The sequence below is a fragment of the Eumetopias jubatus genome, unplaced genomic scaffold (genome assembly GCF_037043125.1).
Source record: "Eumetopias jubatus isolate StellerSeaLion01/CBP00866 unplaced genomic scaffold, mEumJub1_p1.0 scaffold_1, whole genome shotgun sequence".
NCBI classification, from domain to species: Eukaryota; Metazoa; Chordata; class Mammalia; order Carnivora; family Otariidae; genus Eumetopias; species Eumetopias jubatus.
Window position 1 is genome coordinate 213208992 of NW_028274807.1, and position 13663 is coordinate 213222654.

At 55.2% G+C, this 13663-nt stretch overlaps 2 protein-coding genes across 11 annotated transcripts in view; one reads left to right on the forward strand and one right to left on the reverse strand.

Moving 5' to 3' along the window:
• HNRNPM (heterogeneous nuclear ribonucleoprotein M) overlaps nucleotides 1-4490 on the forward strand; it is a 39051-nt gene extending 34561 nt beyond the window's left edge. For all 7 annotated transcript variants that reach the window (XM_028093156.2, XM_028093158.2, XM_028093162.2 and 4 more), the window contains 3 exons: nucleotides 946-1748; nucleotides 2385-2436; nucleotides 4067-4490. In XM_028093156.2, the coding sequence (XP_027948957.1) occupies nucleotides 946-1748; nucleotides 2385-2436; nucleotides 4067-4230 (1019 nt within the window). In that variant the 3' untranslated portion in view covers nucleotides 4231-4490. The remainder of the gene's footprint in view (nucleotides 1-945; nucleotides 1749-2384; nucleotides 2437-4066) is intronic.
• A 1068-nt stretch (nucleotides 4491-5558) lies between these two features.
• Nucleotides 5559-13235, reverse strand: PRAM1 (PML-RARA regulated adaptor molecule 1). Of its 4 annotated transcripts, none has more exons than XM_028093163.2 (10): nucleotides 12656-13235; nucleotides 9470-10841; nucleotides 9322-9385; nucleotides 9169-9245; nucleotides 6650-6704; nucleotides 6436-6562; nucleotides 6127-6289; nucleotides 6012-6045; nucleotides 5884-5918; nucleotides 5559-5744 (listed from the first exon to the last, which is right to left on the reverse strand). In XM_028093163.2, the coding sequence occupies exons 1-10, from the start codon at nucleotides 12656-12658 to the stop codon at nucleotides 5707-5709; spliced, it is 1968 nt and encodes a 655-aa protein (XP_027948964.2). In that variant the 5' UTR covers nucleotides 12659-13235; the 3' UTR covers nucleotides 5559-5706. The 4 variants fall into 4 exon arrangements, with proteins under 4 accessions (XP_027948964.2, XP_027948965.2, XP_027948966.2 ...); XM_028093164.2 differs by having other exon boundaries at nucleotides 6436-6544; nucleotides 12656-13234; XM_028093165.2 differs by having other exon boundaries at nucleotides 5846-5918; nucleotides 12656-13234.
• Between the last annotated feature and the right edge of the window lie 428 nt (nucleotides 13236-13663).

Genomic DNA, 13663 nt, shown 5'->3' on the forward strand with positions numbered 1-13663 from the left:
CTTGAGTGAGAGGGACCTTGATGCTCTGCATGGTGGAAAAGTGGTGGGCTGTGGCCTTGGAGGTGGAGCCATACCCTCCTTGTCCAGAGTTACCAGGTTCACAGGGTCACTGCATTGCTGACATTCCAGCATGTGTCTAGCCGAACCATGGCATTGGGAACTGATCTTAGGCCGCTTCTAGGATCTACTCTGCAGTGCCATTGACTTCTTTTCCTCCAAAGCCAGCAGAGTTACGCACAGCTCATTTGGGGGTATTCCTCACAGAGTAAGGCTCCCTGGAAGTAGCTGTCTGTCCATCTAGACATAGAGGATCTATATTGGTGTTGTTTTCTTTATCTCTTAATTACGTGGCTGTATACTAGCTGCTTTATGCCTGGGGTGCTAAGGAAATGCAGCCATACTGGCCATCAGCAGGGCATCTGAGAGGGACAAGTTGGGAGAAGGGTAAAGGTTGTGAGTGATTGGAATTGTCACATATAATCCATGTAATCCATCACACAGACTGACCAACTGAGGTTGGGGTTTCTGAGCTTCCTTCATCGAGAGCATTTCTCAGTTAAATTTGGTGGGGAGACCCTCAGAGTTCTCAGGAACTGACAACCATGGCTCACAAAGGTAGTTACAAGTACTAGCGCTTCTGAAATAACATGGAGAACATTGTTGACACAAGTTCTCCAGGGTGGATTTTCTCCCTTTTAAAATTTTACTATGGAAATTTTAGCTGTTGCACAGTAATAGGAAGAATGATGTCGTCACTACCCCGCCTTAACAGTTGTCGACATTTGAGGGATGTCTAATGATAAATTGTTGTGGGATTTAGTTCCTGAACTGGGGTTGAGCTTGTGAAGTGCCCAAGCCTCTGCACCCAGGTCACCCTCCTGGCATGGTGTGCACACAGGTGTGCAAGTCCCTGATATCTGCCTGTGTTTTGTGTCCCTGTTCCAGGTGGAGGTGGAGGCAGTGTCCCTGGGATCGAGAGGATGGGCCCTGGCATTGACCGCATTGGGGGTGCCGGCATGGAGCGCATGGGCGCAGGCCTGGGCCATGGCATGGATCGTGTGGGCTCCGAGATTGAGCGCATGGGCCTGGTCATGGACCGCATGGGCTCAGTTGAGCGCATGGGCTCCGGCATCGAGCGCATGGGCCCACTGGGCCTCGACCACATGGCCTCCAGCATCGAGCGCATGGGCCAGACCATGGAGCGCATCGGCTCTGGCGTGGAGCGCATGGGTGCCGGCATGGGCTTTGGCCTTGAGCGCATGGCCGCGCCCATCGACCGCGTAGGCCAGACCATTGAGCGTATGGGCTCTGGTGTGGAGCGAATGGGCCCTGCCATCGAGCGCATGGGCCTGAGCATGGAGCGCATGGTGCCCGCAGGCATGGGGGCTGGCCTGGAGCGCATGGGCCCCGTGATGGATCGCATGGCCACCGGCCTGGAGCGCATGGGCGCCAACAACCTGGAGCGCATGGGCCTGGAGCGAATGGGTGCCAACAGTCTCGAGCGCATGGGCCTGGAGCGCATGGGCGCCAACAGCCTGGAGCGCATGGGTCCTGCCATGGGTCCAGCCCTAGGCGCCGGCATTGAGCGCATGGGCCTGGCCATGGGTGGCGGTGGCGGTGCCAGCTTTGACCGCGCCATCGAGATGGAGCGTGGCAACTTTGGAGGAAGCTTCGCAGGTTCCTTTGGCGGAGCTGGAGGCCATGCTCCTGGGGTGGCCAGGAAGGCCTGCCAGATATTTGTGAGAAATGTAAGTGGTTCTTCAGCAACTTGGTGGTGGTGGTGGTAGGCACAAAGGGAGGAGGGGGCGGGTTGGCGTCAGAGTTGGTGCCCTCAGTAGGGAGGCAGAGTAGAAGCACTTAAGGCCACCTTGCTACTGTCCCCAAAGTCTGGTGCTGGTAGGATAAGGAGGGAATGGGAGAGCATAATGAACTCTGTGCAACAGAAGCCCCGGGTTTTCGTACTGCTAGGTGGAAACCAGTGAGCTCAGGAACCCTAGCTTCTTGATTCCCTTAGCTTGAAGAGCCACTACACCTGGGCATGACAGAGACAAAGGGCTACTATATCTGCTTTATCTTTATACCAAATTGACCACCTTCAGTTATTGTTGAATGGTCTGTGGGCTGCTTACCATAGGCGACTGTTCTCTGCATGATTCGCCCTTAGACAGTTAATGCCACAAAGGGAGTGCGCTTGGTGTGCCGGTTTCGAACCTCATTCCAGACCGGTGTGTTTTGTTCTCTGCTGATATCTCAGTTTGAAGGGTATTCTATTTCTCGGTGTTACAAGAAGTCCTGAAAGTTCCTCTCAGAGAGACCCTGGTGTTTATGCATTAGGACATTAGGATTTGGTTGTATCACTCATCAGTTTCTCCTTTTCCATTTAGCTCCCATTTGATTTTACATGGAAGATGCTAAAAGACAAATTCAACGAATGTGGTAAGTGTTTGGGAAAGGCTTTCTAGGTGCTTCCATGTGTTGTGGCTTCAGAAGTCTTAGCTTGTTAGTGATGCATTTGAAGGGTGCAGTGGAGCTCCCATCCTGGTCTTCACAGCCACTTGCCATGACTCGAGGACCAATGGGACTTGCCATTTTTCTGCCTGTGCAAGTATTCAAGCCAGTTGTTGAGTTTCCTCTTATGTGTCAGACACTTCTCACCTGTGTTCTCATTTCAACCCCATCCTTCTCCTTTTATGGTTTTTGAAAGGAGGTGATGTCCCCATTTTGCAGATGTCAGGCAAAATCACGTTGCCAAGGTCACATGGCTTCTACGTGACAAAGCTGAATAAAAACAGATGAGGTTGCTTTCTACCACCGCACTGTTGGTTCATGCCTCTCAAAGCACTTCCTCAGAAGTTCCCAGGGGTGAGCTTTTGTGTGAATGAGGCTGAGGGGCTCTCTGGTTGTGGTTTCCTGGCACACCAGGCCACCATTCTGAAAGGCTCATTGTGTGGCTGAAAGGAAGTGAAGTTGTCCCCGGGTGAATCTCTGCCCCTCACTCCCACCACCTCTGTTCTTTTAACCATGTCAAGTGGGAGCCTGGGACCTAAGCCAGAAGTCTGGGTGGCTTGCTGGGTCAAGGCCTCCTCAGTGTTTCCCATTTCCTGTTTCACTGGTAGTTCAGATTGCACCACTTTGCTGCTTCTCCTGGTTCTTCTTTTGGGGCAGCTGTTGAGCCATAGTGTGCCTTCTTGCCCTCGCCCCACTTAGTTTCCACATTGTAGTAGGTATTCCGAAAAGTCAGGTTGGATCAGGCTGCTGCCCTGCCTCAGATGCCTGGAGGTGCCCATCTGCCAACAAGAGAAACTCACTAGCCCCTTTGTAACTTAGTCCTTCCTATTTCATCTCCCTCCTGTCCCTGAACCCTGAGTTGCAAGTGTCAATCTCCAAAAGTGCTTTATTTCATGCTATTATAGCAAGAGTTTACCTTCTGGTGGGCTTTAGCATTTTAGAGCTGTCCCATGAGAAGCCCTCTAGATGTTGACCTTCCCTTGGGTTGAGTTAATGGCTTTAGAAATGAGGGCCCCCTAGCATAGGCTACACGGTCATGTCCTTAGCTCTTCCCCTATAGACTTGTTTCATGGTGATGCTTGACACATACCTGGATGCTTAACCAGTACTTGAATGAATATGTGAAACCCACTTGTGAGATAGGACGCAGCCTGTGTGTGGACAGTACAGAAGCGTCCATTATATCACGATGGCCTCGTAAATGCTGTGGTGTGGGGTCTGGAAGATGAAGCCTCTGTAAAACTCATGTATAAGGTTGGCTTCACACAGCCCCCTTTATAACTTTATTGAGTGTACGAGTATGCATTTGAAGCTGCCAGGAAGGCTTATCATGGGTGGATTGTTGTCCTGTTGGCAGAAGAATGGCAACATGGCTGAGGGCCATAGTCGCTGGATTCCGGCTGTTGTGTTCTGAGCAGTCGTGTGCCAGGGCCGCTCTCCCTTTTGACTCTGTCCACCGAAATCCAACAGGTGATCTGGACTGAGTGGAGCCCAGACTGAGGCTGAGCTCTGGGTTTGCCTGATGAGTTGTGGTCTCTTCTTCCCTCCCTGTGCCCAGGCCACGTGCTGTATGCTGACATCAAGATGGAGAACGGGAAGTCCAAGGGGTGCGGTGTGGTTAAGTTTGAGTCGCCAGAGGTGGCTGAGAGAGCCTGCCGGATGATGAATGGGATGAAGCTGAGTGGCCGAGAGATTGATGTTCGAATCGATAGAAATGCTTAAGCAGTTGCCTTTTTTAAACATCGATACCAGACCTCTGAATTTGTATTTTTTCTTGTTAACCATTTTAATTTGTTGGCTGGATGTATAAAGATGTTTAAAAAATTCAGTTGCTTTTTGGGGTAATTTGAATTACTTTTTTAATGACTGGGGTTCCATTTGACTGTTTGCATTGAGATTGCAATGTGCGCAATTTTTTTTGTAGTTGTGGCATCTTGTTGACATCGAATATGACTTTGATAATAAATACCAGTTCCTGAAAAGATGCTTGCTTTTTGCCTGTGTGTTGTGGGGCACCCACCTCCGGTTTGGGGAGCTAAAGCCAGTCTTCTTTTCTGCCCTTGAAGCTGTGACCACTGGAGGTCTCATCCCTATTCTTGCTTCGTCTGTGGACCCCGAGGGTGGAGGGCATGGACCCCGGCCACTTCAGGAGAACTCTTTATGGAAACCGAGTCCTGAGTGGACTTGAATTTCCCAGTGCTGGTAACAAAGCACTTGGATATTAGCGGTCCTGAGAGCCGTTCTCTCTCCCTCCTGTGCAGTTGCTCTTTGGGGCACAGACATTGTGTCAGGCTCATTTCCAGTTTGGCTTTTGTCGTAGTCCACTTTGGGTGCTATAACAAAAATACCATAAGCTGGGCAGCTTATAAACAACAGACATGTATTTCTCATAGTTCTGGAGGCTGGGACGTCCAAGATCAAAACACTGGCTGAATCCATGTCTGGTGAGGGGACCTGATCTTGGTTTATAGGTGGTACTTTCTAGCTGTGATCTCACATGGTGGAAGTGGCAGGGGAACTTTCTTGGGCCTCTTTTATAAAGACAGTAATCACCCCCCAGATAGCATCACATTGGGCGTTAGGCTTCCAACATAGGAATTGTGGTGTGTGCTTGTAGTGGGGGCGGGGCGGCATATACTTTCAGTCCATAGCAGCTTTTCTTTGCTACAGTAAGACTGAGGAGGGTGCGAGTTTCTGAGCATATTTAGTCCTGTAGTGGTTTGGGCTGAACGTGATACCTGGGCTCTGTCAGAACTGGGTCACCCCTCCCTTTTCTCCCCCCGCAAGATGTGATCTCATTCATATGTAGGTCCGCTTGGGCTACACAGCTATTTGCAGCTTGTGCGGAGCTGCCGCCACTGCTTGTCAACGTTTGGTTGTGGTGTCCTAGCCTTGCCACCTTCTCCCTGCCACAGTTTCCTCCTGCTGGTGTTTCTCCCTGAGGGGTGAGACCGTGGAGGGACGGGGTCGACCTCGCAGACCCCCCAAGTGTTTGATCATGACTCCACTGTGTGCCAATCAGGAGGGAAAGAAAAGACAAGAAGCAGGAATCACTTTCAGTAGGTGCTTTATGTGGTTCATGTATGTAGGCAGGCATGAGCCTGGGTGGTTCTGTGACTGCCAATCTGGGATCCAAGACTCCTGGGTTAGTGGGTGGCTGGGCTGGCCGGTTGTCCTAGGTACCCACACCTGTGGGCCTTACCGTTCCCGGGGGGATGGTCGGCTCTCCGGAGGGTCTGCCGAGGAAGGGTGATTTGCAGTGACTCCTCTCCCCGTAAACTGATAATGAGCAGCCCTCAGGGAAATGGGGTGAGGGGTTTACCTCCTTCCAGCCTACCTCTGGTCCCTTCCAGCCTACCCAGAGCATCTACATACCCCAGAAGCCAACATCGTCATACACCTCCGTTTCCCTGGCAGAGAGCACAGTTGGGTCAGTAAGAGTCACCTTGGCCCACTGACCACCCCACCCTCCCTTTCACCCCCCAGTCAGGGCCAGCACTCACAGGGGCAGTAGAGCTGTTCTGGGCACATAGCCATCTGCAAAGAGAGTGGGATAGGTAAGCTCCCAGCCCTGGTGGTAGCCTGTTTCCCTAGGACTTTCTGGTCTGTCTGACTTACATTTGCCCTTGGTGTCCCGGCATAGCATCTCATCCTTGTTGGTGAACTCAATCACCTCCAGGATCTCCCCGCGCCGGATCCCCAGGTGCTTGCCACCCCCACGACGTGTCTTGGCGTTGGGATCGATCATCATCCTTGTCTGAATCACTATCTCCCCCTCAAACTGGGGAGGGATATGTTAGAGATTTTGTTTTGTGCTTTCACCCCAGGAACCCCATCTTTCTGAGGATGGGATTTATGGGGCCTTGGTCAGTTGGGGCTGTGCCCAGAACTCCAGGGCTCTTGTGTCGAGAATTCTGGTGTTCACACCTTGAACTTTTTCCGGAACTCCCTCTCGGCCTTCTCTGCCTTCCGGATCTGCTTCAGGGTCTTTGGGTCTGCCGGTGGCAACTGCTGTGGCTGGGGGGCCTTTTCCTTCCTGAGGAATTGGATGCTCCTAAGGAAGATGTGCTCCTCAGGGGCCCCCTCCGTGTCCTCCCAGAGCTCAGCCCCTCCGTGGTACATGCCCTTTGCCCTGTGGTACCTGAGTTCTGGATCTTGTGGTGGCCTGGGGGGTTGCTGGGTAGATGGCACGTCATCTGGGAGCAGTCAGAGCGCTGAGTTAGGGCAGGGACCGTTGGCTCAGCCTCCCTTTCGACACTGGTGGCTTGATCTTGAATGAGCTTTCCCTGGGTCAGTTCTCGGGACATCCACCCCCTCCCAAACCCCACCCTGCCCACCTGCCCATCTTCTCCCCAGGCCTTTCTCCTGGGTTGTGAGTTCTAGTGGATTGGCTCTTGTTTTCGTAACTCCTACTGCATGGCAGGCGTGGCAGAAACTGTTTACTAGAGTAACTCATTTCAGCCCTCACAACAACCTTCTTTCTTAGGATAGTAGGCAATATTGTCATTCCCAGCTCACTGATGAGGGAAATAAAGGCTCTGAGTGGTAAAGCAATCCTACTCCAAGGTCATCTGGCTGGAAATGATACAGGCAGGATTTATTTGCAGGCTTTTGAGGCCATTTCATGTCTGTCTCCTAGAGTAGATTGGCTTCTGGGAATTGTCATGGGATCTGGGTCAAAAATAAGGCAAAAGCATTTCTTAGAGTGGACGAAGTGGGCATCTGAGAAGGGGCTGGTGGGGTGGGGTTCCTGGACTGGCCTGGCTGGTGCTGAGACCAAATTAGGGGGGGGGGGTCTGCCTGGTGGGGGGTCTGCCTGGTGAGGGCTGACTTCCTGGCAAACTGCCAGCCTTCCAGGGAGGATTCTGATGGCCAGGGGTTTGGCTTATGGCGAGAGCCTCATGAATACCAGTTGAGTGAAGGATCCAGAACCTGAAGCCCCCAGCTTTTTGCTCCAGACTCCAGCCTCGGCCTGGTGCTCAGATGTGATGATGCCATCTACAGTCTCACCCAGGACATTCCCTCTGGCTGCTTCCCCTTCTCCCAGAGGCACCCTAGGGCCCCTGCAAACCCAGCACAGTGTAGAGCACGCCCCCAGGCGCCGTGGTGCAGGGCAGACTTGACATATCTGCGGCTCAGACCTTGGCAGTGTGACCCTAATCAGGCCACGCAGGTAAGGCAGGCTCTCAGGGGGACCTGTTGAAATCCTGGGTAAGAGCTAGGTCTGCTGGCCTCAGCCCCTTCCAGCGGTGCAAAGAACCTCTGGAGTGGGGCCGAGTGGGCAGTTAGACTTGAAAAGGGCAAAGTAGCCTTTGGGACAATGAGTACTACCAGTGAGGGCCCACACAGTGTTTCAAGAAGGGAGAGATCTGAGAAGTGTATTTGATTGGAGTCTTGCAGAATGACTGGCATGGAATGGGGAGACGATTGTCCATGGGCACGGACAGTGAGCAGAGCTGGGGTTGTTCCTGGTCTGTTTGGGATTGGGGAAGGGGTGGGCCAGTTACTGCCTTTCCCCATGTCCGTGGCCCCAAGAGTGGCCCCCAGACCCCAGCCACAAGAGCCTCACCAGAGCGGAAGCAGGAGGAGCCCTGTCAGGAAGCTCTGCTAACAGGGGGTGTTGCAAGCAGCCCCTGAGGAAAGCCCAGGAGAAGCAGAAGGGGCTCAGGAAAGAGTAGTAGAGGCAGCAGACCTGGTGCAGGGGTGGAGGGTGGGTGGTTGCGGGGGAAGCTGGAGCATCCCAAAGGCACCCTTAATAAAAGGTTCCCCTGTAAGAAGCCCTTCCAGAGATAGGGCCAGGAAACAGTCTGGAAACTCAGGGCTTGGGCAAGTTGCTTCTTGGGTCCTCAGGCTTCCACCTGAGGCCTGTCCGGAACAAGGGGTCAGCTGTTGCCGTGGGGGCAGGGGCGGTTGTGCATGTTCGGGGATGGTCACGTACAGGCTTGCGTAAAAGTCACTTTTTTTTTTTCCCCCACTCAAAATTGGTAAAGGCATTAACCCTGCAGCTGGGCTGGAGACATGTCTGCTTTGCCATTATCCTGCTCTCCAGGAGCAGATGCTTGGAAGAAGAGAGAAAAAAGGGTCCTTAGGAACCCCAGAGCACAGAGTCTCTAGGACTACAGGCTCAGGGGTCTTTGTCTCCACCCCATGCCTGAGTTCAGGCCCAAGTCCGACCTGGACATCCAGCAAGCACCTCCAACACAACAGGTCTGCTGTGGAAACTGACACCTTGTCCCCGACTCAGGGATACCTCCAGTCTGCGCCCAGGCGTTAGGCTTGGTACTCGGGCCTCATCCGTGTCAGGAGCTGGCTTGCTCCAGCTCACCCCTGCATCGCATGCCACGAAGTCCACTTCCTGATTCTTCCACTGCTCTTTCACACCTTCTCCCACCACCCTCACCCCCCCCGCCCCCGGCCACACCATGCTCACTGGCTGTTGGCCTTTAGGCTGCCCTACCTCCTCCTTTTCTGCCCATCAGGAGCTGGTAGGACTTTTTTGAAAGGCCCTTCCTGCCCTCTACTTTCTCCTCTGGCACTGCCAGGGAGATGGGTTGTCCCTTGGCTTCACACCAGCAGCATGGCAGAATATGCCCTTGCAATGAATGGTCCCCAGGGGCCTGGGCAGGATGGTCTGAGAGCTCAGCCCCACCACCAACAAACCTCTGCCCTTGGGGCTGGGGCTGGCGTTGTCCATGGGCTCCACATCGTCATACAGCTCGTAGACCTCGTCCTGGTCCCTGTGGGAATACCCGAGATAGGGGCCTCTTCCAAGCCTTTGACCTGCGCCAGGGCCCGCTTACGCCCCACACTCACTGCAGGATGTCTTCAGTCTGTTGGGCCTGGGAGTGGATCCCAGCAGAACGGGTCCTCCTCAGAGCTGTGGAGGGATGAGAGCAGGAGGGAGGCAGGCCCTGCCAGGGAGCCTCTTCCCCAGCTTTCTGCATGGGTTGCCCTGACCCACCTGTGGCTGCGGCTGTGGCTCTCCGGAAGTTCTGGACATCCCTGGGGCCAGGAGGCAGCGGGGGCTTGGCTGGAGGGGGTCCCAGGCTGCTGACTGGGGGCAGAGGCCTCCGCCGGGGTGGGTAGCTGGGTTTGAGGCCCAGCCTCGACCCTCCATTCTGAGTGGGAGCTCCTGACCTCTGCTGCCTGGCTCCAAAGCCAGGGCTGAGTGGGAGCCTGGGGCGGGAGGCTGTGACGGCAGTGGGGAGCGAGCTCTCCGAAACAGAGCCGGGGAGGGGGGGCTTTTTAGGGAGATCACCAAAGAAATCAGCGTGCAGGTGCTTCTTGGGCAGAGCACTAGACTCGGGCTGCGAGAACTTTCCCGGGGGGCCCTGGCACTCAGGCTGCAGAAAATTCCTGGGGAGCAGGCCAAACTCGGGCTCTGAGGACACCCTGGGGAGGCTCCCCAGCTCAGGCTGCAGGGGCTTCTTGGAGGGTGCTTTGAATTCAGACTGCCGTGGCCGCTTGGGAAACACACTGACTTCAGGCTCTGAGGACCTCCTGGTGAGGTCACCAAAATCAGGGTGCAGGAGCTTCTTGGGGAGGTCATTCAGCTGAGGGGCTGGGATCTTTTTGGGAAATGCATTGAAATTGGGCTGTGAGGAGTGGGGGTGGGGCTCACTGGACTCAGGCTTCCAGGGGGGTGTCTGAGGGACCTCACTAAACTCAGGCTGTGGCAGAGATTTCTTAGGGAGGCCACCACCCTGAGGCTGCGGGGGTTTTCTGGGGTGCACACTGAACTCAGGCAGTGGGGGCTTCTTGGGAAGTGTACTGAAGTCGGGCTGGGAGGAGTGGGGCTGGGGCTCCCTGGACGTAGGCTTCCAGGGGGGCATCTGAGGGAACTCACCGAAATTAGGCTGTGGCAGGGATTTCTTAGGGAGGCCACCGACCTGAGGCTGTGGGGGCTTTCTGGGGTGCACACTGAACTCAAGCTGAGGGGGCTTCTTGGGAAGGGTACCGAAGTCAGGCTGGGAGGGGTTTGGGGTGGCCTCGTTGGGCTCAGGCTGCTGGGGCTTCTTGGGGAAGGCACTGGATTTGGGCTCTGGTGGGTTGTTGGCAGGGTGGCCAGGCTCTGGCTGCAAAGCTTTCTGAGGGGCCTCGGGCTGTGGGAACTTCTTGGAGGGTTCAGTTGGCTCAGGTTTGGGGGACTTCCTGGGCAGATCAGTGCAGCTGGGCTGCAGGGGCTTCTTGGGGTGCTCGCTTAGCTCAGGTGGCGGAAACTTCTTTAGAAGTTTGTTGAACTCAGGCTTTGGGGGTTTTTTGGGGTGTTTGCTGGTCTCGAGCTGAGAGGCCTGGAACTTTGCTTGAAGGCTCCGGAAGTCCTGATGGCTCCCCTAAGGGACATGGAGCCAATCAGGCAGGGACTCACACAAGGGTTCTCCTAGCTCCTCTTTGCCACCCTTTGTCATTGGCTCGCTCTCCTGTTGGCTGGGGCCTCCCACATTTGTCTCCAGGCTCCGTGGAGTCCTGACCTCTCCACTTAGGCACTGCATATGCCCACAACCTCATCCCCATGAGGACCCAGGCTCCCGAGGCTCCCCCATAGCCTCTGCTCCCACAGTTGGTGGTGCCTTCTAAGTGTCCTTGAGATACCCTGTGCTTTCATGCTCCACATCCCTAGTGCCTTCTGTTCTTATTTCAAAATACATCCAGAATCTTACTGCCTGTACCACTGTCATGCTGGCTGGAGGAACCCAGGCTCCTCCCCGGTCTCCTGCCTCCCCCTCTGCCCCCCACACCCCCGTCTCTGGCCAGGACCCTCCCCCACAGCAGCTAGAGGAAGCCCCTCTGCTCAAAATCTGGCAATGCTTCATTTCCCCATGGTAAAAGCTAAAGATCTCATGAAGAAGGCCTTAAACCATCAATCTGCCTCTCTTACCCAGTTACTTGGGTCTGGCCTCCGCCTCTCCCCTGCTCTCCCCCCGCCCCCAACCCCTCTCGGGCCTTTGTCCTGCCCTTGCCTCTTCCACCTCCAGGTCTCTGCTGATATTTAATTAGAGAGGCCTTCCTCCCAGACCACCCTCATCTAAAAAAATTGATTTCCCCTTCGCAGAACTCTCCATTCTTCCCAACCTACTTTTTTTCTCTCAGTACCTGCCACTATGTATCATACAGTTTATTTTATGTTATTTCACATATGTGCCTTGGCTTGTTTGTTCTCTCTGCCCCCCCCCAGCCCCTGTGGAAGGTCAGCGACTTGGCTCACTCATTGCTGTCCTCCCAGGGTGTGGCACACTGTTGGTGCTCAGTAGATGTTTGCTGAAATATACAGGATACAAAGGCGTATACTCAGCCACGTCCAGTCTGATTGTCACAGACTCATGTAGAAAGACGTGGAGAGACACAGAGAGACCTGGAGGCAGTTGTGGGCTCAGAGTCTCACGGTCCCAGACACCCTTTGTTGACAGTCAGGGCATTCACAGTCGACAACACCCAGGAGAAGCGGCAAGCCGGCCCAAGCAGCGGCCCGGTCAGGCACGTGCACCGTCTGTGGTGCACTTAGTCCATCCCAGGTACCGTCTCAACTGGCCCCATGCTGTCCGTAACAGACGTAGGCAGGTGCACAAGTAGGCCAGGCCTACTCTGATTAGGGGGCCTGCTCTGGCCTGCAGGCCCCCAAGCCTGGCTTCACCTGGACCCTTGGAGACTGGGGAGGGGGAAAAGGCAGAACCGTGGAGACTGTGCTCCTGTCTGTGCCCCACCCAGAGAACAAGGAAAGGTAGTGGTCCCTGCCTCGGGCCTGAAATGCCTCTATTAAAGCCCCGCTCCAGGTGGGTCGGGGGAAGGATTCCCGGGTCACCCACAGGACCAGAGAAATCAGGGTCAGCAGGTCATGTCTTGGGTGACTGCTGGGGTCGGGGGTGGGTGGTGGGTACATGACCCACTTTGTCACCCGCAGGAAGCCCCTCTGTTCACCCTGGCCTCCTGTCCCCAGGTTGCTGTTCATGCTGACCTGGGAGGAGAGTAGTCTGGGCCATCTGCCTGTTCTCCCTATTCAAGTCCCAGCCCCAGCCTGGGCCACAGGCCCCTTGGGGCCCCAGCTGTCCCAGTGATGCATCCTGGCTGCTCCCACCTCTGGGCCTTTGTGATGGCCCTTGCCATTTCCCCGGGGATGAGGGGACTCTCCTAGGGTTGGGGGTTCACTCACCATGCCTGCAGGCGGGTGATGGGCCACAGGGCAAGTGGGACCTGAGCTGGGCCGGTGCCTTCAGGAAGTGACTGTGGCTTCTGCTCCCTGGGCCCCACGGGGGTGGGGGATGCTGGCGGGGTGGGGAGGACAGAGGAGGAAGGAAAGGAGGCGGAGACAGCCGCTGCCTGTCCCCAGATCCCTGCCTTGCACTTGAGTTCCTGTCCTGCCTGCTACTGTCTCCATGGTCTCCGTGCTTCGTGCATCGGCTGTCAGCACATGCCCAAATGTGGCCACCAGTTGTTTGACTCTGTTTCTGGGGGCTGGCTGACTTCTGGTCTCCAGGGAGAACTCCGTGCCAGGCCCTGAGGGCCTCCTTGGGAGGGGGAGTTCTCTGGGGGTAAGGGGCATGGTCAGCTCTGGGCCAGGAGACTCAGGAGTTGGAAGAGCGTGATGGGTGAGGCCCTTCTGCCGGCTCGTTGCCTCATCCGCCTGCCTCATTTCCACACTTCCCTACTGTCAGATTCTCAGCTCTGAGCAGGACTTCCCTATTATAGGGGCAGATGTCACATGGGTCGTGGACGGCTGTGGGGAGGCAGAGGGCCCCGCTGGGATGGCAGATTTGGGGGTGGGTGGGTTGGGTGGGTAGTAGCTAAGGCGTTGCCCTCCTCCACCCTGGGGAGGGAGGGAGCCTGAGGGCCAAGGGGGAGAAAATGGAGACAGCAGGGAGAGCAGTGAAGAGGGGCAAAGGGGGTGGGTCGAACTAGCGCTGTGGGGGCATGGGGCCCAGCCAGAGAGAGGTGAGCCCTAACCACAGGGCTTGGTCTGCAGGAGGTCACTGACTTTGGGCACAGACAAAGGGAGAGTGCAGAGCCCTGATTCTCAAGTTTTAGCTATACATGGAAATAGCTTTAGAAGTTTACGAAAAGATGGAAGCTCCTGGAGATTCTGAATTGGCCTGACCCTGGGGATTTCTTTTTTTTTAAAGTGACCTCTACACCAAACTCGGGACTTGAACTCACAACCCCG